The following is a 26,462-nucleotide window of genomic DNA, read 5'->3' as shown; positions in this document are numbered from 1 at the left end:
TCTTGTATTTTTTTTATAAATTTATAAAACTTTTTAGTATGATATTCACGAGTTTTCAACACTTAGCTCGTTTTCACCGGATATGTCCTCCAGTTTTCCAATGATTATCTGTTCTACGAAATACTAGAACAACCAACTATGTTCAACTGAATCGGCATGATGTCCCTTGATAATATCACTATGTGCACCGTATGTATGCAGTCTAACCTTAATAAATTCCATCCATCTTTGACAAGAGGCCTAATTTTCTATTTGATGGCTATTTGTAGGTTATTACTAATGTCATCAATTCTTATCTTCTGTCAATTTGCTTTCGGTTTGGATTACTTACTAGGTGAAAATGATAATACCTTTGTATTTCTAAAATTATTGTCCATTATAATACCGTAGAATTCCCTGCTTGATTTATTCAGTCCCAGTTCATGATTGTTACGTGCATCGAATCGCCAAGAATGAATATGAAAAGATATCATATAAATGCAAACAAGCATTGAGAATTTGGGATGGCAGTATCATTTGAATTTTTGCTACTATGCATGCTTTGGTGCTATTCCTCGCAGCATTTCTGAAGCAGGTTCTCTTTGCTTCATAGTATGATTGTATCTGTGCTTTCTGTGAAGCCAACATGAGCATGGACGTTCTCTCTATTTATTTTCATGTTTACACTGAACAAACCGTTCACTAGCATCACTTCTGTTATACCGGTATGATGTCTCAATATTGTAGCCTGTCCTGTCTATTCTGATAGTTTTAACGTGTTTGTTTTACATTATGTTGGTGCATATGATAGCACATCTAGTTCTGTATAAAGATGACAGGTCATCATTACGACAGCTACAACTCGGAAGGGATTATAGGGACAAAATATATCTAAGAGTGATGAAATTTCATTGCTGCATTGCAGGAAGGGGTTTGTATAACGAAGGTTCACAGTGTGTCAGTCTTACAGAGTTACAGGGAGACGGAAATGCACACTGAAGAGTGCCATTACCAAGCAAGATGAACAATGATAGCAGAGAATACATAACATTGAGCATGAATTTCCATCCTTTTGTTATGAAGTACCATAAATTATCCATCAGGTGAATAAAATATACTAGTATCCTAGTTTACTTCGCTAAAAATAGGCATAATTGCATATGCATCGAAAACTACTCCATGACTAAACTACAAGTAGTAGAAAAAGATTTGTAACCCCATCCTTTCAAGGGAGAATAAACTTACATCTACCAATACAAAACATCCAAGCATCAGCCAAGTGATCTGGGCTTCAAACAAGATGATACTAACCTAGAAACAAGAAGCAAGCCAGGAGCATCAAAATTAGACATCCTCGAAAGATGAACCATCTTTCCCAAGAAATAGCTCAACTGGAAATTTACCTGATGCCCAAATTTATGCCGCTCGCTCCACTGACACCTTTCGTAGACGATCAGCTGTCACTTGCAGTCTCTCAAACTTTCCTTTGCAGCTGTGCTCAAAAAAGTCAGCCTACAGATTTGGCAAACAAAGAGTAAGAGGATTAGGAAGAACGAACAGGTTAAAAATAATAGCATTTCGACACTCCCAAATTATGCAGCATAGGGTTGCAAATTCAATAATAACAAGTTCTCTATGCATGGTGTGGACCAACCCCCAAACAAGTTAGACACATTACTTGGTACTACTACCTCCATCCCATATAAATTGTAATTTTAGGCTGTTTAGCATATATTAAGGTTTGAGAAGAAAGACTATGATGCCCCTTATTAAATGGTGTATAGGTAAGAGTGGAAGGGTGATTGAGAGTAAAATAGGGAGAAATTTGAATGAGAAGTGATTAATGAGACCATTAGTACTCTATTGGGACAATTATTTTAGGACAAATTCAAATCCTAGAAATACAATTATTATGGGACAGAGGTAGTACTTAATATTCAAGGTATAACAAACATTCTACGCATATATAGAAGGCAATTGGGCACTTGGCAGTCCATAGTTTCAGATGAACCACAAAAACACAAGCAGCAGAACCTGTCAAGCCTCTCTTCAGCAAATTATTCTGAATTAAGACACTGGTTTAATCAAAAGGCACACCAAAACTTTAATCTCGAATGGGAGTTTAACTTTTCATCTAAAAGTGAAAGGATAAGTTCTATTGAGCAGCTTGATTTTGTGATAACAATCACGAACTGTGATTTTTTTCTTATTGAAAAGAACTTTATCAACCTCATCAGTTAATGCCACTTGTGAACAAGGATTATGCAGGTTTTGCAAAAAACAGGGCTGATTCCCCATAAAAAACTCTTCTGAACCTAAAACAACCTCAATCCTCTCTTCACACACTTTAGATACAAGTTTTTGTGTCTGTGTGTGTGGGGCGGGGGGTGCTAAAGGTTAAGTCATAGAGCCTTGGATATTGATGAGGCAAATAAGAACCACATTCCAATTATCCTCCCAGAAGCTAGAGTTCTCAACATTGTCAACAATCTTTTAACACAATACAAATAAAACAGAGTTTTTATTTCCACCAAATCATGCAGAAACTGAGAATGACCTGGTTTGATTTCAGTTCGAGACAAATAGACTTGTCAAGATATTTTTTGATAAGTAAATTTTGTTAATATCCAGTCCCATTCTCTAATTTCCTCAGCCATTTACCCCTCTATGCAAATCTGCTAGAAGACATCCAGCTCTAGTCTTCTAGCTTTAGCAGAGGCAGAAAGGCAAAAAAAAATTCATTGAAAATATCTATATTATCTATTCCATCCATCAAAATTGTTTTGAGCTTTTTATTAAAACATTGGATGTGTCTTTTTTATATTACACTGCCATCTGGCAATATAAGTTCTCTTTTTATCATGAGTACGTTGAGACCAAAAATTATGAACTAATCAAAAGTCAAAACCCTCCCTAATACAATAGAAATACATAAATATAAACTGTTCAGGTTTGACAGAACTACCAACTGTATCAAGCATAAGAGGTGAATAGTTCAAAGGGCTCTGAGAAAAATCCCTTATTGTATTAAGATGTCAATATTCTATCCAATTTCTCAAATCTCATGTGGGGGATTTCAGCTCAAGTAAGTGTTTTCTACTGGTTTCCAGCTCCTTCAGACCATGAGATTTTATAATGCCATTAAATGAAAAACTACGCTTAAGTTTTTTCCCGGTCCCTTATTGCATTAAAATCACACCCCATAAGAATATAGGATGCTTACAAGAGGCACAGCTTGAGATAACTCAAGTAAGAAAGATTCCTTAACCAGCCCCATAGACTACAACCAAATCCCCCAAAAAAGGCCAACCATCCCATCAGCAAGAGTAACCTTATTACAGTAACCTTTAAACTACATGTCACAAACAGCAAGAGATGAATTTCTGCGACAGAATACCTCCTGACCTATCCTTGTAGTGACTAAAATGCCATGTCCAGGCTGGGGCTAACTTACAAGTAACAAATCATACCTTTAGTAAAAGAAATTTGCAAGACGTGTGTAACCACATAATAATACTACTGCAACAGATCAAGTGACTAAAAACCCAGAACCAGGCTATGACATTATATGAAATTCAAAGGGTGGTGTTTTGATGCCACCACCAACCCAGTCATCAGTAACAAGAATCCACATGTTGTATTTGTTTGTTTAGCATATTGAATAGTAAATTATACCAGCAAAATGAACCTCCAGATCCAAAAAAAGAAGCTAGAACTATTAACCGGGAAGAGCATTCAAAAGGTCTAGGAGCCCCTGATTGGCTCTGCTGGATCCAAGTGTCACCTCTATCTAAGTGAACATATACAAATGGAACCAAAAAACTATCAAAATATAATTTAATAACTAAATATTATGATGAGACAAAAGAAGGGAAAACAGTATTACAGTATACCTGACCAACGAGGATTAAGAGAAAAGGAATAAATTTTTGATATCAACCCAGGGAGGGCTTTCTTCAACTTGGAGTCAACCGTGCATGGAGGTACAAGGATACCCTGAAGGAGGAATAAACAATTAAACTGAAATACGAGAGCAACCTGAATTACATTAATGTGGCTAACCAGGTGCCCAATTGCCACATTTTCCACACATAGGGCACTCAATTTGACAATGAACAGGTCCAGTAACGCTGCTGAAATCCATTAGTATTGTTTAACCAATTAGAAGGGTCAACGAGACAACAATTGCTAAATTTGGTAGAAGAGCACAGCTTTAGCAATCAACAAATTGCAGCAAGAAAAAATATGCTCCAGCAAGCACTCTACTGATCTGTGTTCTCAGCAATTGCCCACCTACTCTGGTTTGCTTGGATGAAGACAACAAGCAATAATTCAGAAGTAGCACCAAATAATAAGACCAAGCAGCAGAACTGGCACTATGCAGCACGTCCCCGTGCAAAATGCAGACAGCAAGCAATAGGCCTGACGATTGTGGCCCTCAATCTGCAACAGGCATGTGGGCTGCAAATTGCACGTGATAGCAGCGTCTTGTGCCCTGCAGCTGCGCAGCCTGCACGGCAGGCGCTCCAATCAAGTGCCTGCCCGAGAACCATGCTGGTCTCTAATATATGTTCACGTAGACTACCATCGACAGATAAACTAAATGATTTAAGCCACTCGTTAGATAATCTCACCTGATTCAGTCTCCTTGCGTTAGTCATATAATGGGAGGACGTGTCATGACCATACTCAAAGGCAACCAGCAAATGTGTCTAAATAATTCCCAGAGTTCAGCATGTCTATCAGAACAGCCTCATCTTGAGGAATATTTTGCTTCCAATGGTTGTAATCTTGACTGGAATAAAGCAGATTCCCCTGGTCAAATGATAGATGATTGAGCCATAATTTCCTATAGGATAATTCCCGTATGTCTGGAGGTAATAAAAGAGGATGCTCAAGCAACTGATCAATCCTGCAAAACATATAAAAAGTTTAGTTATTTATATATGTCAATTTTACCACTTCAAAAGCAGGCATGGTGGTTGCAGACTCACTACCATCACCACCCCTATTAATAACTCCCTATACCACCCCTATTAATGACTCCCTATCAATGACGGCATGACATATGGACTCTCATTCTCAAAATTCAAAAAATTATGTATTAAATATATGCTACATTTAAACTTACATTATATCTGGCTTGCGCATCAGAGTGATGAACTCCGCAAGGTCAGGATCTTGCCATTTAGGGATAGCTCATTGAAAAGCAAATCTGAAAATGCCAGCAGTTGCTCACTTCTATCGGTGTCCTTGTCATCATTTCCTCTCCGAATGTTGAACGGCAGAATTTTAATTTTGTAATCCAGCATCACGTAACTGAACTTGTTGTCCAGCCCAACAAATTTGCAGTTTTTCTTTAATGCCTCAGATATTGCACCAAGGACAGAGCTGCAAAAATAAAAATCAGCACATACTTAAACTAAGCAAGTATTATATAAATTAGATAACCTGAACAAGCAAGTAGTATAACCAATATCAGCAGCGTACCTTATCATGACTACGCCGTCAGAAGGCAAATAGCCATCAGGCTTCACAACTTTTTGATTGTTGATCCATGTATGAAACTTCATATTAAATCTGGTGAAACCAACAACAATTTTCTCGATATCCTTGTTGTGTGTTATAAAAATTGGTTTCATTATCGCAGAGTGATTTAAACCCCAAAGTAGTGAAACCAGAAGCTCTACTTCATGTCTTTTATCTTGAGGGCAAGTCCAGACACTTACTTCTCGAGGCTTATCCTTTGTGAACTTGTCCTCAATGCTGGTATTTAAAAATGTTTGTCCGTTATACTATTCACAATCAACTCCACCATATTTAAATTTATAGATAGATACAGCTACACCCCACCACGGCTTGCGCCCTTTAGCACGATTCACCAGTAAACCCAACACATCTTTCTCTTCCTTCTACAAAAATATATATGCTAGTCAAATACATAGAAAGACAGGTCTATATACTAGAAATATAGAAGAAAAAAACAGAATCGGTTAGATTCACCAAAGAAGCATAAGCACAAAGTGCGCATGCTGCTGCATGCCAAGCTACTGATCTAGTAGTATTTGTTTAATGCCGTAGCAGCATGTTAAGCAGAATGCTAATCTGTTCGTTTATAGAGATTAACGGACTAGTTCTTGATGATTCTTGGTCTGCTGTAGAAACTAGACTGTTAAGGCAGTGTTGATTGCTAATACAGATTGTTAGGGTTGTGACTTGACAAGTAGGACCACGTCGAGTATACTACATGCAGGTATTGGTATTGTTGTGCCCATTCTAATTCTTCGTGTGAACAGAAAGATGTGTATTAATTACCTTGAATTCTAGGAGAGATTTTTTCTTAGAAAAAAAATTTGATAGGACAAATTGTAATAATGTGATCTTAATTTGTAAAGATTTGCAGGCAGTAGTAGTACTGCTTTGGTGTGGCAGAAAAAATAGTGGGCTGCCCGTATTCAGAACTAAACCTGAAGAAAAGCGTGGAGTCATGTGACTAACATATGCGTGCTGATGATGAGTACAATCATGTTAAATATCCGGGACTGCAACCTGAACATTTTGTTGTTCTCAACTCAAAAGGCAGTGCTTTCCTTGATCTAAACCAAAGACAAAGTTTCCAACGAATGTAATAAGTGAGGCGGCAAAATATTACTACCTTCCATTCCCGCAGCTGTGCTTGCTGTTGCGGTTCCGGCAGCTGCACATCTCCCGCCACCTCCGCGTTTCCGGTCACTCCCTCAGCCGCCGCCCCCGAAGTGCTGCTCCCCGCGGCCACCGCTGTGCCTTCGTCCGCCGCCGCCGCCGCCACCCCCGAACTGGAGCCGCTCCCCTCGGAGTCGGAGCTACCCACAGCATCTCCTTGCTTTCTTTTGCCCTTCCTCTTCCCTTTCTTTGCTTTACGGCCGGCCATGGCCAACCACGGCAGCTATCGATGGGTGGGACTAGGAAGGGGAGAGGCGAGACAGCGGCATGAATGGGCGGTGGCAGGTCAAGCCGCCATATCTCATTGTCATTTGGGATGCGATGCGTTGCGAGGAAAGGGGAGAGAAGGGGCGGCGGGGCGACAGCGCGACACACACAAGAAAGAAGAGGGCAAAGCTAGGTTTACGGGCGCGGTAGGCTTATTTGGGCCTGCAAATCCGATTCGGCTGAGCCCACAGTGCCATCGTTATATAAAGTCCTACATGACTCCCTCGCTATAAATATTGGTTGGATTTAATTCGTACGTATCCCTCTAATATAAAAAGTTGGTATAACGACTCCCTCAATATGCCTCCCATGTAGTTTGGACAGTGATTGTATCGCACGTCGACCTAATTAATACTTCTATACCTCTCTACCTAATTAATATTTCCTCCATTTTATAATGCCCGTATTCATATTCATTAACATATATATATATATATATGGGTAATCCTTGAAAGTCTTGCATTATAAAACGGAGGGAGTAATTAACAAATACGCGAGGCCTTTTTTTATCTCTTTTTTTAGCTATTTTCACCATATTTTCTTTTTTTTCCCGTTTCGTCCGCTTTATTTTCTTTTTTTCCACTCGCCTTCTTGTTGTTCACCTTTTTTTCCCCTTTTTTCTGTTCTTTTTTTTTCCTTTCTTTCGTCCATCTTCTTTTAGCTGTTTTTCCTTTTTTTATCCTTATTTTTATTTTTTTTCTCACTCGGCCGAACCCTATCACCGCCGTCACATCGATCTGCCTCCCCCATGCGTTCCTCCTCCAATTGATTGCAAAAAATCGATTCCTCACTACTCCCTCTTTATTTTTGCATGGCTTTTCCTTTCAATTCTGCTTTAATTTACCAGATATAATCAACATTTAAAAGTCATCATTTTTATCCCGAGTCGGGATGTAGAGGAACTTTCACGCTCCCACCGAGTTCTTCCACCACTTGGTGAAGACACGTGTAGTTTTGTCGAAGGGTGTCCCGAATCAACTCCGGGTGCCCAGCGGTTTCCGCCACCTGCTTCTCCAGGCCGCGCCACCATTGTCGATCGTGCCCGACGATGAGCTCCTTCATCTTCTAGAGGTCTTCACGCGCCTCCTCAAAATCGTTCCCGAGTTGGGCGATCCGTCCGTCTGACGATGAGGCGATCGAGCCAACGTGTGCAATCTCAGCCAGCACCTCCTAGGCACCAGGCTCAAGAAGAAGACGCACCTCGGCCAGTTTCTTGGCACCTGAAATCGAAGTCGGGGTGGGCGGCGGTGGAAGAGTTGATGCGATGACTGGGTCGGCCACGCGGGTCTTGACCACTAGGAGCGGGTAGGTAGTCATTGCGCGGTCCTCGCTTGGAGCGGAGGATGCTAGCGAAGGCCTGTCGACAAACAACAAAGATTAACAATGTTGGTCAAATCAACTCTTGCACGAGTACGACATCCACGTTTCCAATTTCACTTACTTGGCCCTGTCCCCCTTCAATAGCCTCCTCCTGGAGGCTAGAGGCACATCGGCAGTGGTCTGAGTGAGAAGGAAAATAAGAACGTGTTGTCGTACGAATGAGTAGTCAACAATAAGATAACACTGACCTCGGAGCCGCTCTTGAGAGCGAGCGCTAGCGCCGGGAGTCAGACTAGCCCACTTTCGCTTGGAGGGCATCGTCCCACTCACACCTGGCACAGTGGTGACCTCGGCCTTCTCCTTCAGTGCCTTCTCCTTGAGCGAGGAGGAGGCCTAGTGGTTGGCGAGAGGTCCGATGGCGTCCGTGAAAGGGAGCACCAACATAACATTAGGTCACTTTGTCCCTAAAGATATTGTGAGATAGAGGAGGCAAGTTGTTGTCAACACATTTACATTGATGGCGGCGTCCTTGTCTGCAGAGGAGAGATCGCATACAGAGGTAGGGATGTTCTCGGCGGTGGAGGCTGGGCTCACCAGCACTTGTCCAACTCTCTTGGTCACGGTGTCGTCGGAGAGAACTGCATCAGAACATTCAAGTTAGTAGATGGAGAAGCTGACCGACGACAGCGAGGAGTAGATGAAAAACGAGAACGAGTACCCTGCAAAGACACACGCGTCACGTCTTTCGCCCCCGGGTAGTCAAAGGCAGGATGAGAACGGGCTTGGAGCGGTTGTATGCGGCAGGATATGAAATCCTCAGCGACTTCATAACCGGTTAATCCCCGTTCTCAGATATCACTGATGATATCTACGAAAGCTTGGAGAGAAGGAGTAAATGAAGGTTTGGAGGTCCAATCTAGCAATCGATCGGGTTTTTCCTCTGGAACGATAAGTGTGGGGTCAAGTTCTTCTATCTGAAGATAGAATCATTTTGACCTCCATGAGCTCCGAGATGAGTGGCATTGGAAAGGAATGTATACCACTTTCATGCCATCTCGGAGATAGAATCCGCAACATCTGGAGATCCTGTTCGACTCCATCCACCGGAGCTCATAAAATTAGCGAAAGAGATCAAGAAATGGCACTACCCCCAACATAAGCCTCACAAAGATGAGCAAAAGATGCTCAAGAAGGCAATGGAATTGGGGTTCAAGTGCAGGAGATGAAGGCCATAGAAATTCAAGACTAGAAGAAGGAATTCAGATGGTGGAGGCAAGAAACCACATCGAATAAAATCTTCTAAGACTATAAACTACCCTAAGGCGGGTTTCGATTCTGTACCTCCCTCTAACCGCTCCAGCTTCTCGTGGTCAGGAAGTGCTCCATCCACTTGCAGGTTCTTCATCGCCACGGTGTCAGTGGTGGAAGCACCAAGATCCACGGATGCGTTGGAGATGTGTCGCGCCCAGAGATTCGACGACCTGAATCACCGGCTATCTGTGCATTAAACCTCTGTCTAGACATCAACCAGAGTACACAGATGACAATTTGATACAGTTCTATGACTTACAAAAATATAAAATAAACTCAAAAAACGCAGCGGAAAAACTAAAGAACAACAAGACTTAATCTTCACGACGAAAGCACAGCTTCCTCCAAAACACCATAGGCAAAACCCACTTCTCTCCTCTTCCGAGGAGGAAGAGGAGAGAAGTGGGTTCCGGGGATGAGATGTCTCGTTCCAACGGGATGTGTTGTAGGTTTTCTGTTTATAAAGTACTACTACCTCCGTTTCATATTATAAGACTTTTTAGCATTGTTCACATTCATATATCTGTTAACATCTATATGAATGTGGATAATGATAGAAAGTCTTATAATATGAAATGGATGAAGTACTAATATGTACCATCACTGTTTGTTCGTTACATCTTACGTAGCAACTTGGGAATTCAGACGGGAATAGATATGACACAATATCGGAAGTGCTCATGCCATTGGGGCTGCCTCTGATTTGACCCTCGCCACGCCGCCGCCCTGCACGTCGTCCATGGCGACATCGACGTCGATGGTCTCAGTCGACTCGACGCGATACGAGTACTTGCAGCTGAGCACGACGAACGCCAGCAGGTTCGCGGCGGCGAGGGTGGCGAGGAACGCGTAGTAGTAGTCGAGGCGCGAGGCGTTGAGGTTGTTGGTCACCCACGGCGTCCTCCCCTTGCCGCCGCCGGTGACCCGCTCGACGGCGGCGAGGATGGCGCTGCTCAGCAGGTTCCCGGCGCCGTACGCCGTCAGCGACATCGCCGTCCCGAGGCTCTTCATGCTCTCCGGCGCCTGGTCGTAGAAGAACTCGATCTGCCCCACCACCAGGAACGCGTCGGCGACGCCCAGCAGCACGAACTGCGGCAGCAGGATGAAGATCGTCACCGGCAGCTGCCCGCCGGCGGCGACCAGCCCGTGCCTCCTCGCGTACCCCAGCCTCCGGCTCTCCACCACCGACGTCACCACCATCGTCACGATCTGGAGCAGCATCCCCAGGCTGATCCGCTGCAGCAGCGTGATCCCCCTCGGGTTCTTGGTCCGCCGGCGCACGGCCGGGACGAGGAACCGGTCGTAGAGCACGATGCAGACGAGCATCGTCGCCGTCACGAACGCGCCGAGGCTCGCCGGCGGCACGTGGAACTTCCCGATGCGGCGGTCCAGCGTCACGCCCTGCTTGACGAACAGCGTGCCCGCCTGCGCCACCAGCGTGCACGGCACCACCATGGTGGCGAGCAGCGGCACCAGCTTCACGATCTGCTTCGTCTCCTCCACCTGCGTCACCGTGCACAGCGTCCACCCCGGCAGCCGCGCCGCCGGCTTCACCGCCGCCTTGTTCAGGAACGCCATGGACACCGTCGCGTCCATGCGGAACCCGCGGCGGCTGGTGTAGTGCTCGAGCTCGAGCTCGTGGAGCTCCTTGGAGTCGGCGGGGAGAGGGACGCGCCACTTCCACACGGCGGCGGCGACGACCCTCCCCATCGTGGCGAGCGGGCTACCCTGCGGCACCTTGTGGCGGTACAGCGGCGTGCCGGCGAGGAAGACGGCGACGGAGACCATGAGGCCCAGCGTGGGGATGCCGTAGCCGACGGTCCAGCTGACGTTGTCCTGGAGGTAGACGAGGACGGTGGTGGAGAAGAGGATGCCGAGGAAGATGGTGAACATCCACCAGTTGAAGAAGGAGAGCTTGTGCAGCTTCTCCGGCGGGTGGAAGTCGTCGAACTGGTCGGCGCCGATGGTGGAGATGTTCGGCTTCGTGCCGCCGTGGCCGAGCGCGATGGTGTACAGCCCGCCGAAGTAGACGCCCAGCTGCAGCGCCGACGCGCGCGGGCAGGCGGCGCCGCCACCGCCGCCGTCGCACGGCGGCGGCTTCAGTGCTGGCACGGAGACGGCCAGGGTGAGTAGCAGCATGCCCTGCGTTCGTTAATTTGGATGGTTCAGATTCAGAAGAAATTAATTTGAAAGAGAGGAATTCTTCCATGTGTTTCCAAATTTCAGGTGAATTTAATTTGAATGAGTAAATAATGTTCAAACTCATGTGTTCAGCTTGAAATTGAACTTGGGTTTGGTTTCTAGAAGTTCTACTTGGACTGTGATGAACAAGGTTTGTGTTAGGTTAACCTGAAAAGCATGTGTGGGTTTGCACCAGTAAAGCCCAAATTGGAAACCGAAAATTGGTGAAGTTGATATTCTACTTTAGAAAAAAAACATATTATTACTAAGTAGTACAACTTAACCTTTATTAACAGTACAAAGTGCTAAAACAAAATATGCATTTTTTCCAGCATGCTCTCGTAATTAGCTGTGACGTTTACCCAAATCTCCAATTTTTTAATGGAAATGGACTTCAAGTCACAACAAGAACACATCAATCCCTGTACTAATTTTGGACATTTTGAAAAGGATTACCCCTACTTGCTTATATCAAAAGCAAAACCTGGTGTCAATCTTACACCCCATTGTCCTATTTTTCAGGACCAGATCTCACATGGGGTCATGGTAGTTGACCTATTATTTCCTGATGGTTTCATTTTTGTCGGATTTAGTTTGGAAAGACACAGATTATTGTCTTCGAAGATACAAATGCAAAGATACAAAATGACGTACGGCCGGCCTACTGGGATGCCACACACACATGGCATTCATTCTTGCACTTTCATAGTACAAAATGTATCTCCAAATCCAGGCATTTCCTTCAAAATGAAGATTCCATCGAAATATTGCTCTCCCTATTGTTCATGATATTGACACCATCAATAATGTATATAGGTAAATTTTATGAACATTGTGTGGCGAGTGCAACAGGGTTTACAATAACAAAGCGGTTACTGTCGACATTGTAAAACCTTTTTTAAAAGGGACATTGTGAAGTGAAGTGAAGTGAACCCCATTATGGGTGCAAACAGGACGAATGAAGTGAAGTGAGTATTATGACATTTCTTTTGTCCAATCAAGACTGGTTTTCTTGATTAAAAAAAAAGGAGACTGGTTTTCTTTTGCCGATTGCTTGATTACTACTACCCGGCTTCGTAACTTCGAGTCTGTCATAAGTAAAACTTTACAGAAAAATATAACGATATTTGCAACACAAAATAAATATACTATAAAAAATATATTCAATGATGGATTTATGAAACTAATTTAATCGTTTTATAAACTTAGTAAAACTTAAAGAGATACAAACCTAAAATAACTTATAATATAAAATGGAGAGAGTGGTAGCTTCTTAATTAACAGGGGTGAAGTAGCATGAAGATACAGTCTACTATGCAAATTTGGATAGGGACAAGGGACCGGTTTACTATTAGCTGACGAGAGGTCTTTAATCATTACCTATTCTAATCATATATTGACAAAATATATTGAATATAATATAACATCATTTATGATAAGGAGATATTAGATGCCTTTCAAACATTTGAGAAATGAGTTGAGTAAAACAAGATAGGGTCTTCCAGTTATATATATTATCATATTTGGATGAGAAGTCAATAATTAACCACTACATACATATATGCAGATGAGATTACACGAAAACAAGAATCAAGCTTAAACATAAAAGACCCGAATTCTAAATTTTAAAATGTGTAAAAAGAAAACTCTTTCGTCTGAAATTTCGGTACTGAGCTATCATTTGCATACACCGAAATTGCAAACCATACGCTTCAAAATATTTTTTTCTCTGTTCATGCAGGAGTAAAACTGTTTCAAAATTCCTACGAATTTTTTTCAGATTTTTCCATAACTGTGGTGTTTGAGTTATTGTTTTCCGTTGAATAGAGAGGAGATACAGAGGCAGAAGAGAACAGGGTATGTAGCTGAATAGAGAGAGAGAGAGAGAGAGAGAGAGAGAGAGAGAGATTGGTGACCATGAGGTAGACGGCGGAGCCGGCGACGAAGGTCCAGTAGCGGCCGAGCCAGGCGTCGGCGACGACGGCGCCGATGAGCGGCGTGATGAAGACGGTGCCGGACCAGTTGGTGACGTTGTTGGCCGCCTCCACGGTGCCCTGGTGCAGCTTCTCCGTCAGGTAGATCACCAGGTTCGACGCGATCCCGTAGTACGCCATCCTCTCGAACAGCTCATACACTACCACCACCACCACCACCACACAAACATCACCACCAAGCTCGCCGGCGACGACGACTATATATATACACGAACACTGCACGTACCGACGATGAAGGAGCAGGCCTTCCAGCCGCCGCGCTTGGAGCGGAGGACGGGGTTGCCGCGGAGGTCGACGGAGCCGTCGCGCGTGTACTCGTCGTCCCCGGCGCCGGCGCCGTTCTCCATGGCGCGCGCTCGCTCTCAGCTAGCTGCACGCGAGGCGAGAGCTTGAGGTGGTGGTGGTGGCGACGGCTGAGCTGCTGCGCGGGGAGTGGCTGGGCAAACCTGACAGGGTAGAAGGCGAACTTAAGACGGGGGCCGCATTGATTCCCTATTGGCAGGACGGTCGCTGTCGACCCTGCTACAGTACTGCGACACTCTTCAAGTCCAGCCATTTATTACTCCCCGAGATAGATAGATGTCCAAATAATACTCCAGTATGTAAGCATTTATAGGATTCAAATTTTTATATATAAAAACCAATGTATAAAAATAGACGTTCACGATACACGTACACTCATCTTTATAAAAATATGTATGTATACTCTATCTCTATAAACTTGACGAATTCATCACGGTCCTCTATACACCCTACCATGCGTCTCATTACTAACAGGTATGTTATCTATTAGTGAAAGAATAATTAACCGTAAATACGAGCATCCGTGTTAAATTTATAATTTGAACTGAGGTAGATTGGTTACACCATAATGAATCTAGCTGCTCCCTCCGTTACATAAAAAATGAATCTAGAATCAGATGTAAAATATCTTAGGCTGTGTTTAGTTCACATTGGAAGTTGATTTGGTTGAAATTGGTATGATATGATAGAAAAGTTGTGTGTATGAAAGGTTTGATGTGATGAAAAGTTGAAAGTTTGGAAAAAAAAACTTTGGAACTAAACAGGGCCTTAGTACTACGAATTTGAACACTAAGATGTGTTATATCTGATACTAGTTGGTTTTTATGAGACGTGAACGTACCCCCTCCGTCTAAAAAAGAATCCAATCCAGCAACGAACCTGAACACGCATTCCGTTGGTTACCCTTAGGCCTTGTTTAGTTCCCAATTTTTTTTTCCCAAAAACATTACATCGAATCTTTGGCCATATGTATGGAGCATTACATATAGTAAAAAGAAAAACTAATTGCACAGTTTACACGAAAACCGCGAGACGAATCTTTTGAGCCTAATTAGTCCATGATTAACCATATGTGCTACAGTAACTCACATGTGCTAATGACGGATTAATTAGGCTTAATAAATTCATCTTGCGGTTTCTAGGAAAGTTATGAAATTAGTTTTTTTTATTCGTGTTCGAAAACCCCTTCTGACATCCGGTCAAACGTCCGATGTGACACCCAAAAAATTTCATTTCGCGAACCAAACGGGGCCTTATTTATGAGATATTGATTATGATCCCAAGCAATTTTAAATGGATCAATCAGAAGAATAGTACTCCTTCCGTACTCGTAAAGGAAGTCGTTTAGGACTATGTTTAAGTCAAACCTTGGGAATATAAATCATGAATAACTTTCAAGTCGTTGAGTTTGAAGATATAAAAGTTATATGAATAGATTTGTCTTGAAAAATATTTTCATAAAAGTATACATATATCACTTTTCAATAAATATTTTTATAGAAACAAGTAGTCAAAGTTGTGTTTTGGAGACCGTGTCGCTGTCCTAAACAACTTTCTTTACGAATATGGAGGGAGTACATACAATTTAAAATTTAATCAATCAGGTAATAAATGAATATTTTGATTTATCCACGATTTTTGCTAAGGGCCTGTTTAGTTCCCAAAAAGTTTTTTCCTAAAACATCACATCGAATCTTTGGAGATATGTACGGAGCATTAAATGTAGATGAAAAAAGAAACTAATTGTACAGTTATGATGGAAATCACGAGACGAATCTTTTGAGTCTAATTAGTCTATGATTAGCCATAAATGCTACAGTAACCCATATGTGCTAATGGCGGATTAATTAGGCTCGAAAGATTTGTCTCATGGATTCCAGACGAGCTATGAAATTAGTTTTTTCATTTGTGTCCGAAAACTCTTCCGACATCCGATCAAATGTTCAATGTGACATCCAAATATTTTCATTTCACCACCTAAACAGGCCCTAAACAATCAAGATTTAGGAACAGAAAATACTATTAGTACACTCCCAAGTCCAAGCCATTATTACTCCGCGAGATAGATAGCTGTGGAAGACTGGTAGCTCGTACGGCTACACGACACGCAACAAACTGTACTGCCTCACACACGAATATGGCCCTCTCCAGCGCTATTAACTGCGGTGGGTTCCATTCATGTATGACCATTGAACAAGTGTGTTTGAAACTTTGAACAGAACTATCACCACCATGCATAACACGATAACTGTGCAGTAGTTTTTTTTAAAAAAAAATCAAGAAAGATAAACATAAATAGATAACCGGTGGAGAAGTGCTTTTTAGTCCCGGTTCGTAACCCCCCTTGTAGTCCCGGTTTTCTAACCGGGAATACGAATCCGGGACTAAAGATCGCTATCTTTAGTCCCGGTTGGGGCATCTTTAGTCCCGGTTGATAACACCAACCGGGACTAAAGATATTTTTTCTTTTTTTTTCTGTTTTTAATATTGAATATTGATTTCACACCATCCCCTTACATATCCAAATCATCACATATCACAGAACATCTCCAAATCCTCAAATCCTCAAACAAATCATCTCCAAATACATCACAAACTCTTAAAAAAAATTACATCACAAGGTTCTAAAAAATTCATCACAGATTCACATCTCACACAAAAATACATCACAGATTCACATCTCAAAAAAAAAAGAAAAAAAAATCCGGCCGGCGGCCACTGCCGCCTCCCCTCCGCGCCGGCCGGCCGGCGCCGCGCCGCCGCCGCCCGCCGCCGCGCCGGTCGCCGCCGAGCGGCCCCCCGTGCTGCCGCCGCGCAGGCTGCCTCCGCGCGGCCCCCCGCACCGCTGCGTGTCCCCCGGCGCCGCCGCGCCGGCCGCCCGCCTCCGCGCCGTCCTCCGCGTCGCCGCCTCCACGCCGGCCACCCGCCGCCGCCACGGCGCCGGCACGCTTCTGCACTGTGGGTGAAGGAAAAAAGGAAGGAGAGGAGGGGAGTTAGAGATAAGGAAAGAGATAAAGAAGTTAGAGAGGAAAAAAAAGAGATAGAGGGAGGAGTTTGTTGTGGACGGGAAAAGAGGATCGATACTAAGGATTATATAGTGTGTTTTGATTTTTATTCCCGGTTAGTATCACCAACCGGGACTAAAAATAGGTTTTTAGTCCCGGTTGGTGTTACTAACCGGGACTAAAGATCCTAGGGCCCTGACACGGCTGACATGGAATCAACCGGGACTAAAAATGAACTTTAGTCCCGGTTGGAGTTACCAACCGGGATTAAAGATGATTTTTAGTCCCGGTTGGTAACAACAACCGGGACTAAAGATCTTCCTCTTATTAACGGGGACTAAAAATCATTTTTAGTCCCAGTTTTTAATGGAACCAGGACTATTGTGGATTTGGGTCGACCGACCAAAGATGGTTTCTCTACCAGTGGATATTGACATATTGTGTCCAAGTTTGCTGGAGTAAATTGAAGGGGCTAGCAAAAAGACCCCGTCAAGCTACTGCTTTGATCATCTCACATTCCCACCACTTTTCGGTAGGAGTCGAGGGTACGTCTAATACACGAATGTTCGCGTAAAAGTCATGCAAATGCTAGGCACGTGCTTATGCATAATGAGGATAATCTCTAGTAGGTAATATCAATAGAAACGTCGTACAACCTTGTTGTTGTTTAAAAAAAATAATTTGTGGTAATAGCTAATGTAGAGCTCAATACAACAGGTTAATATATACTTCCTTCATCTTTTAATATTTTTTTTGAAGTTGGTTAGTTTTTTCTGAGGTACTAATAAACGTAGAAAAGAAAGAACATGGGGGCAGAATTAGGATCAATTTTAGCCATTTTGTTCAGTGGACTCTCCGGATCAAATAATACTAGTACGTCGAATCGCAACAGTAAAGAAAAAAACTGTCTATATATGGTGCACCAGCAGGGTATAGCTGCCGCGGCAGCAAGCCAGCAACAGCAACAAATTTGTTCTGGTGCTATATATAGCCATATAGGAGTACTTATGTTGCCGTCGTAACTAGCACTAATGACGATACAACAATTTACGGCAATTCACTAGTATGGCATCGAGATTTATTTTACTGATGACATGCTGTCCTGTACAATAAATACAGAGAATTTATGTCTGCAGCTTTTGTAGGATCGTTCCGTGTGACTCTGGATTGTGGGTCCACGTGTACATTGCAGTTAAAAGTATAACTGAACTTGATCTGAATTCCTTGCTAGGAGCCTAGGACAATTTTATGTCGATCTTGCCTAGGAGTCTAATATCACTATTCACTTGTTTCATACGGAATTACGGAATAAACCTTTTTGCTTTTCCCGTATGAAGTTCAGAAAATGTTTCAAGTAGAAGCCAACGTGACGTCAGCTGGTCATCATCCTGACGACTTCGCTCGTACTAGCAGACTAGCAGAGTACTCCGTGGAGAAGTACGGCTCATTACAGATTTACAGGTGATGGGCCATCGAGACGAGGACTGTACTGGGCCGTACTAAATGGACGAAGCCCATGAACACGAGCACCGTGTGAAGCATGTACTAATGGGCCGTAAAGATGACGGAAGCGGGCTTCGTTTCGTTTTGTTTCGGCCGGGCTCGCGAATCGAGGACGAAACTGGGCCCGCCGGCAGTGAGCACGAAACCGCGTCAGAACGAGCTACTTTGCGCTCGTGTCGGCGTCGGCGTCGGCCTCTGTCTCCGACGCGGCGGAGCGAGGGTCCCGGCCGTCGCGCGCCGCCGCCGCCGTCGTGGCTCCAATCGAAGCGCTGCCGCATCCGCGGCGGCCAGAGCTCGTCCCCCCACCTACCCTGGGCTTTGCCCAGGCGGCGGCGCTCTGCGGAATGTCTCGGTCTCGCCGGCGTGCTCGCGGCCCGCACGATGTGCTCGAGGAAATGCCTGCGAGGAGGAGGAGGGACGCGGTGCGGGAGGAAGACGGCGAGGAGGGGACAGGAGCGCCATCATCGCGCGAGCCTCTCATCAAGGTACCATCCGTCTCTGACAACTCCACCGTGTTCTGAAATTTTGACTGCAAAACTGCACTGCTCGCCATTGGCTCCATCCTTGACTCTGGCTGGATAGTGTGCCTTTCTCGGGTCCTCAGTCCAAGTCATCTCACATGGTGGAGCCGGCTGGTCCATCGCTGTCGCTGTGCCGTGTGAAACATGCGCCGACCGCGACACGGCGAGCGCTCCAAATTCCTAATCCGCAGCACCCACACCCGACGACCCCCATGGTCACGGTCAACCTCGCCCCCTGTCCATAGCCATACCAAGAAAGAGAGAAAGAAATACTCCTGCAGCTTTACAAGTGGAGTTCAATACTTCAGTTCCACAAGCTCCTTTGCACTCTACCAAATCCAGCCATGGCAGCCAAGGCCCCTCTCGTGCTGCGCCTCTGCATCTCCCTCTCCCTCTTGCTGTTATCATCTCCTCAACGGGTGACGAGCTTGGGCCTCGATGCCGATGAGGACGATCACTACTACCATTACGATGGGGACGAAGACGATGACAACTACTACCATGATGATGACGACGACGTCTTCTCCGGCAGGCCGGCACGGAGAATATACGACGTCGACGACGATGACGAAAACTACTACCGCAATGACAAAGACGACTTCTCCGGCAGGCCGGCTCGGAGGCTATATGACGGCGGCGCAGTCATGCCGGAGAAGTACAACGTCCTCAACGGCAACTCCTCCAACAGCAGCTCCGGCTCGGCCTTTTGCAGGTTGCTTTCTCTCCAGATCCTGGACCTGTCAAACAACAAGCTCACCGGTAAGCTGCCAGACTGCTGGTGGAATCTGCAGAGCCTGCAGTTCATGGACCTCTCCCACAACCGCTTCTCAGGTGAAATCCCTGCAGTCAAGACAAGCTACAATTGTTCTCTTGAATCGGTTCATCTTGCCGGCAACGGCTTCACCGGTGTTTTTCCATCAGCGTTAAAGGGATGCCAGACGCTGGTCACTTTAGATATTGGGAACAACAATTTCTTTGGTGGCATTCCTCCTTGGATTGGGAAAGGCCTTTCATCTTTGAAGATTCTTAGCCTTAGATCAAACAACTTCACCGGTGAAATTCCTTCTGAGTTATCACATCTTTCTCAACTCCAACTGCTAGATATGACCAACAACAGTTTGACAGGGTCGATTCCCACATCTTTTGGCAACTTAACATCCATGAAGAATCCAAAAATTGTATCCAGTGCGGGATCATTAGATGGGTCTACCTATCAGGATAGAATCGATATAATCTGGAAGGGGCAGGAGATAATTTTCCAAAAAACACTTCAATTAATGACGGGTATTGATTTGTCAGGTAACTCATTGTCTGAATGCATCCCCGATGAGTTAACAAACCTCCAAGGCCTTCGATTTCTGAACTTGTCAAGGAACAATCTATCGTGTGGGATACCTGAAAACATAGGTAGTTTGAAAAATCTTGAGTCCCTTGACCTCTCGTCAAATGAAATTTCAGGAGCCATTCCTCCAAGCCTTGCTGGTATATCTACCCTTAGCACTCTTAATCTCTCGTATAATCATCTATCAGGCAAGATACCCACCGGGAATCAACTTCAAACCTTCACTGACCCATCAATATACAGCCATAATTCGGGGCTCTGTGGCCCTCCGTTAAACATTTCATGCACAAATGCTTTAGTTGCGTCAGATGAGAGAGACTGTAGAACATGCGAGGACCAGTATTTCTACTACTGTGTAATGGCTGGAGTGGTTTTCGGTTTTTGGCTATGGTTCGGAATGCTCCTTTCCATCGGAACCTGGAGGTATGCCATTTTCAGTTTTGTTGATGGCATGCAATGTAAAGTTATGCAGAAAGTCTCCTCTGTTGATAAATTTCTTTCAAGAGGAAATACTGATCAGTATTTGTAGCTGTGTGTTTTCTTGCTGTACCATCTGAAGATGTAGCATGGTTAGTTTTGTCAGTGTTCTGTAATTGGCAGGAGTCATAGGACCCCCAACAAACTTCCTTTGTATCAAGACTAAGATGTAAGAAGTTACTGCATCCATCCAAAATTATATGGCACAGGTCCATCTTATATACTACCAACAGATGCTGCTATGCTTGGATATTCATTACATCTGAAATCGAATTACTATATTCATTACATTTGGATGAATCATTTTGCTTTAGTTTTATATGAAATACAAAATTTTAAACTACTACTCCAGTGTGCATGTGAGATCTGCCAAATAGGACCTAAATTATAGAAAATATGATTGACAGACCAAGCATAGGACGGCTCGGTTTTTGTTAATTCCAAAATTCGAAATTATCAAATCATGAAAATGCTAAATTGAGACTCAAACACAGATATAACTCTATTATTTCTATTTTTTAAATAATAAATTGAGATATTAAAAGCATGGAAGAAGTATTAGTGTGGGTGTACATAGTTATTAATTACTATATTTTTTTAAACTATCAATAATGTGAAATTCTCACTTTCTTAGTATAAAGTACAAAGGAGAAAAAAAAAAGGCCGAGTGAATGCCCGGTTACCTTCTTCTGTTTTTGGAAGGAAAATTTTATTGTAACTTCTGTATTGATGATTACACACCTAATATTGTACAAATTATTTTCACATTTTGTCTATTGTTGAGGGCCATTTGTTTGATTTTTGTGTTAGGAACATTTGTTTTTGTTCGAAATATCACTGAAAAAATGTATGTGAATGTATTTATCTAGTACCAGCATAGGAGATTCTATGGTCAACAGGGAATGGCGGACGTAGGTTTTCAGGGCTTGCTTACTTCACTAAAACAAACGGGAGTACCTATGCATCTTTCGAAAAATTTTTATGATCGTATCACACAGATTTTTAATCTTTGGATTAAAATCCGATAGACATAGTAAAAGGCAAAAAGTAACTAAGAAATATCATAATGGACACTAAATTACCATATTTTCAAGAAAAAGACCAAATCCAATACAAATTTCAAAACTTACATGCGAAGATTCAAAAATTACACTGTAACTTACAAAAGTTACAATGTAAGTTTCATAAATTACACTGTAATTTACAAGAAAATGCACTGTAAATTTGAGCGAGAAAATCGAGTGAGAGATAAGAAAAAATCTTTCGAGTGAGATATAGCAAAATCGAAAATAAACCTAACAAAATTTGATAATACTAAATTTTGCCGTGACCAATTTTTGGTAAGGTAATAAGGTGTGGATGAAAGCGTTTGGTTTGTGATCTTACCAAAGTTTGGTAGAATATTTGAGAGTGTAAAGCTCTGGAATTACCATAAAATATCACTGAAGGGTTGAAAATGACATCAAATCAACAAGCCCTTAAGCTTCGCTCAATAATTACTTACATGCACCTGGCTCCTAAGCGTTTTGGTGGACTATGCTAGAAGCGTTCAATAGAAACTGTTTTTTTTATAACAAAACCCTTATAGTTGTTCCCTCACCCAGATGATGGTGAGATGGATGACTAGACAAATTTGATTGTCCAATCTATCTATCTATTATCTATTATATTATTAAAACAGCCTTAAATGGAGGCACCATGTTCGCTGTGGGGGCTAGAAATTCCCACATTAATCAGAGAAAAAGAAAAAAAAAGAAAAGGAGAGTCCAAGTAAAAGTACGATTTAAAAATATCTGAAATTCGGAATTAAAAATAAGCAATATTGAAATAAGTTTCCATATAAGAACCCAATACGAGATTAATCAAAATTCAAAATAAAAATAAAATAAAATCCAAAATTAGAAAAGGAAAGGAGAGTCCAAGTAGAAATATAGTTTAAAAATAGCTGAAAATCGGAATTAAAAATAAGCAATATTGAAAGAAGTTTCCATATAAGAACCCAATACGAGATTAATCAAAATTCGAAATAAAAATAAAATAAAATCCAAAATTAGAAAAGGAAAGGAGAGTCCAAGTAGGAATACAATTTAAAAATAACTGAAATTCGGAATTAAAAATAAGGAATATTAAAAGAAGAGTACATACAAGAACCCAATACGAGATTAATTAAAATTCAGAATAAAAATAAATCTGAAATTAGCAAAAGAAAATAAAAGAAGAGTTCAAGTATGAATACAATTTAAAATTAGCTGAAATTCGGAATTAAAAATAGGCAATACTGAACGAAGAATCCATATAAGAACCCAATACGAGATTAATAAAAATTTTGAATAAAAAATAAAATAATATCCAAAATTAGAAAAATTAAAAGAGAGTTCAAGTAGGAATACAATTTTGAAACAACTAAAATTGAAAATAAAAAATAAAAACATTAAAAGAACACAATACGGTATTAACTAATTTTTCTAAAAAAATTAAATTATGAAAATAGAAAAAGAAAAATAAGATTTCAATTAGGAATACAATGTATAAAATTTGTGATAAAAATAAAGACTATTGAAAGAAAACCATCTAAAACACATGACGAGATAAATTAAGTACCATGCATATAAAGGAGTAGAGTGATGGCGGTTGATACGATATATAAAAATTGTTAATAAAACACCAAATAGAATCCTAATGATGATTAAAAGGTGGGACGTCAAGTAGGCCGTGAAGCAAACAAGTAAGGCGGTTGCCGAGACTTCTAGAAAGTAAAAAAAAACACCATTGATAAAAAGGAATAAAAAGGAAAATCAGTGGGCAGGGTGTATAAGAGCATAGTTGCAGAGCCGCCGACGGTTGACGGGACTTCTAGAAAATAAAAAATAAATTCTAACGATAGTTATGTTCGATTTTTAGAATCACAATGACAATAAAGAGTAGGCGGCGGACGGGCTGTAGAGGGGCATAGTGGCATCGTTTGAAGGGACTTCTAAAAATTATAAAAAATAAAACTACAAGTCCAATTTTTAAAGGTTTGGAACTTCTAAAAAGTAAAAAAAACAATAATAATCATGTTTGATTTTAAAATCTCAATGACAATAAAGAAGGGAGGCAGCGGGCGAACCGTAGAGGAGTACAATGGCAAAGCCGCTGACGGTTTGGCGGGACTTCTAGAAAGTAAAAAATGAACACAAACGATAATTATGTTCGATTTTAAAAATCTCAATGGCAATAAAGAGAAGAGACAGTGGACGGGCCATAGAGGAGTATAATAGCAAAGTTTGACGGGACATCTAGATATTATAAAAATGAAACCCAACATAACAATAAACTCTAAAAAACTATAAAATCCAATTTTTAAATGTTCCAAGAAGAATAAATAGAAATAGTGATAGATCGAGCAAGCAAATAAAGAAGGAGATGACATAAGGATTAGCAACTGGTGTGACTTTTAAAAACTATATAATTAGAAACACGAGGATGATAAGGTTTGGTCTTTCAAAGTCTTAAGACAATGAGTTAGTTATTTAATAAATTTTAAATGAATCATACTAAAATAATATATGATTTTGTTTGGGTGCTAGCCGCGTAATTGCGCGGGTCACCCAGCTAGTTAACTTATTAAAGGAATAGAAAAATGAGCCTCCATGTTCGTTCTCACGGCCTAGGAATTCTCATATTAATCGGAGAAAAATAAAAAACAGAGTCCATATAGAAATACAATTTAGAAATAGTTAAAATTCGGAATTAAAAAACAAGGAATATTGGAAAAGGAGACTAGAGTCCATATAGAAATACAATTTATAAATAACTGAAATTCAGAATAAAATAAAGAATATTAGAAGAAAAGTATAGAGTCCATATAGAAATACAATTAAGAAATAGTAGGAATTTGGAATTAAAAATAAGGAATATTAGAAGTAGAGTATAGATTCCATATTGAAATACAATTAAGAAATAATAGAAATTCGGAATTAAAAATAAGGAATATTAGAAGTAGAGTATAGAGTCCATATAGGAGTGTAAAACTAACTAAAATTCGGAATAAACATAATAAAATTAGAGTAAATTGCACTGGCGGTCCTTAAACTTGTAAGCAGGTTTCATCTAGGTCCATGAACTTGCAAAGTGTGTATCGAGGTCCCTAAACTTGGTTTATTGTATCACCCCGGTCCAAAGCGTCGTTTGACCATGGTCTTGCCTACGTGGCATGACATATAGACGATGACATGGCACATTATTATTATTTCTTTTTTTTCTTCCTTCTTCCTCTTTCATTTCTCTCTTCTTCGACCTCTTCGACAAGGGGGAGCTCGAGGTGGCTCTAGTGGAGGAAGAAGATAAAAGACTAGGAGGAAAAAGAAAAGGGGAGAGGAAAAAAAAACCACCATGCCATCGTCCACGTGGCGTGCCACGTAGGCAAGACCACGGTCAAACGACGCTTTGGACCGGGATGATACATTAAACCAAGTTTAGGGATCTCGATGTGCGCTTTGCAAGTTCGTGGACCTAAATGAAACCTCAGGACAAGTTTAAGGACCGCTAGTGTATTTTACTCAAAAAAGAAATATTCAAAGATGAGTCTAGAGTTTTTATAGGAATATAATTTACCAATAACTAATATTTGGTATTAAACATAATTAATAACTAATACATATATAAAATACAATATGAATATTAAACATTAGTAGTTTCGTAAAGTTAGTACAAAATTTAAAATTATGTTGTCATTTTAATATATTTGAATGATACATTGAGAAAACATATATGCTATTATATGAGAGAAAATATAATGATGTTAGCCGCGCAATCTACGCGGGCCACCATGCTAGTTATTCTTTGTTTAATAAGAAAGTTCCGGTTAAATATATTTTGGTTTTTATTTTTTAGAATAAATCTCCTAACATAGCCACAATGTGCTCTAAAACTAGACAGAAGCCAATAAAAGATATTCCCTCTAGTTTTTAATGTTTATGTCACGTATGTTAATCATTTATCTTATTTAAAAATATATGTATTTATTATTTATTTTTGCTGTGATTTAATTTCTTATTAAATATACTTTTAGCATGACTTATTTTTTAATTTTTTTAATAAGATAAATGATCAAATATATGTCTAATATTTAAAGGTGTTAAACACTAAAAACTGCAGAGACATTTTGAATTTTTAACAACAAATACATGTTGTTTTTATTTCCAGCATCGAGTTTTACTTATGAATTGGTAAAGATCCATTGGAAAATTATTAAAAAACCATCCTAAATGTTACCTTGAGTTTGAGGAGAAAAAGAAAAGGTGCGAGCAACAACAACTGAGGAAGAATCGCAAAATAACCAAGGTAAATTAGAAGGGGGATATTTGTAATAAATTAGTTTATATAAAAAAAATCTCAAACTCAAATGACATTTACAGAGTGATTCTTGCGATTTTCACATTGCTGTAAGAGAGAGAGCTACGCAGGTGTGGAAGAAATCCTCCCATTTTGAACGATTGACCCAGCCAGAGTCCAATATGGCGGGAAGCGACGGCGACGCTCGTATCAATTCACGCGCACGTGTTTTAGCCACTCG

At 41.5% G+C, this 26,462-nt stretch overlaps 2 protein-coding genes and 1 long non-coding RNA gene across 8 annotated transcripts; 1 reads left to right on the top strand and 2 right to left on the bottom strand.

The window, feature by feature from the left end:
- Positions 1-395: 395 nt before the first annotated feature.
- LOC127752771 (uncharacterized) lies at positions 396-7,040 on the bottom strand. Of its 6 annotated transcripts, none has more exons than XR_008012415.1 (7): positions 6,635-7,040; positions 5,833-5,891; positions 5,470-5,745; positions 5,111-5,370; positions 3,873-4,891; positions 1,383-1,491; positions 396-1,290 (listed from the first exon to the last, which is right to left on the bottom strand). It is a non-coding gene; the product is annotated as an uncharacterized LOC127752771 (long non-coding RNA). The 6 variants fall into 6 exon arrangements; XR_008012413.1 differs by having other exon boundaries at positions 397-1,290; positions 3,873-4,517; positions 4,614-4,891; positions 5,470-5,891; XR_008012412.1 differs by having other exon boundaries at positions 397-1,290; positions 3,873-4,489; positions 4,614-4,891; positions 5,470-5,891.
- Positions 7,041-10,020: 2,980 nt separating this feature from the next.
- Positions 10,021-14,206, bottom strand: LOC127753379 (protein NRT1/ PTR FAMILY 5.2-like). The gene is made up of 3 exons (XM_052278856.1): positions 13,981-14,206; positions 13,677-13,894; positions 10,021-11,721 (listed from the first exon to the last, which is right to left on the bottom strand). Exons 1-3 carry the CDS (start codon positions 14,099-14,101, stop codon positions 10,258-10,260), a joined length of 1,803 nt encoding a protein of 600 aa, XP_052134816.1. The 5' UTR covers positions 14,102-14,206; the 3' UTR covers positions 10,021-10,257.
- A 4,753-nt stretch (positions 14,207-18,959) lies between these two features.
- Positions 18,960-21,128, top strand: LOC127786020 (receptor-like protein EIX2). The gene has a single exon (XM_052313344.1). The coding sequence runs from the start codon at positions 19,431-19,433 to the stop codon at positions 20,955-20,957; it is 1,527 nt and encodes a 508-aa protein (XP_052169304.1). The 5' UTR covers positions 18,960-19,430; the 3' UTR covers positions 20,958-21,128.
- The last annotated feature ends 5,334 nt before the right edge of the window (positions 21,129-26,462 follow it).

Source organism: Oryza glaberrima, chromosome 10 (assembly GCF_000147395.1).
Source record: "Oryza glaberrima chromosome 10, OglaRS2, whole genome shotgun sequence".
Taxonomy (NCBI): domain Eukaryota; kingdom Viridiplantae; phylum Streptophyta; class Magnoliopsida; order Poales; family Poaceae; genus Oryza; species Oryza glaberrima.
This window is presented reverse-complemented; position numbering and strand designations above follow the sequence as displayed.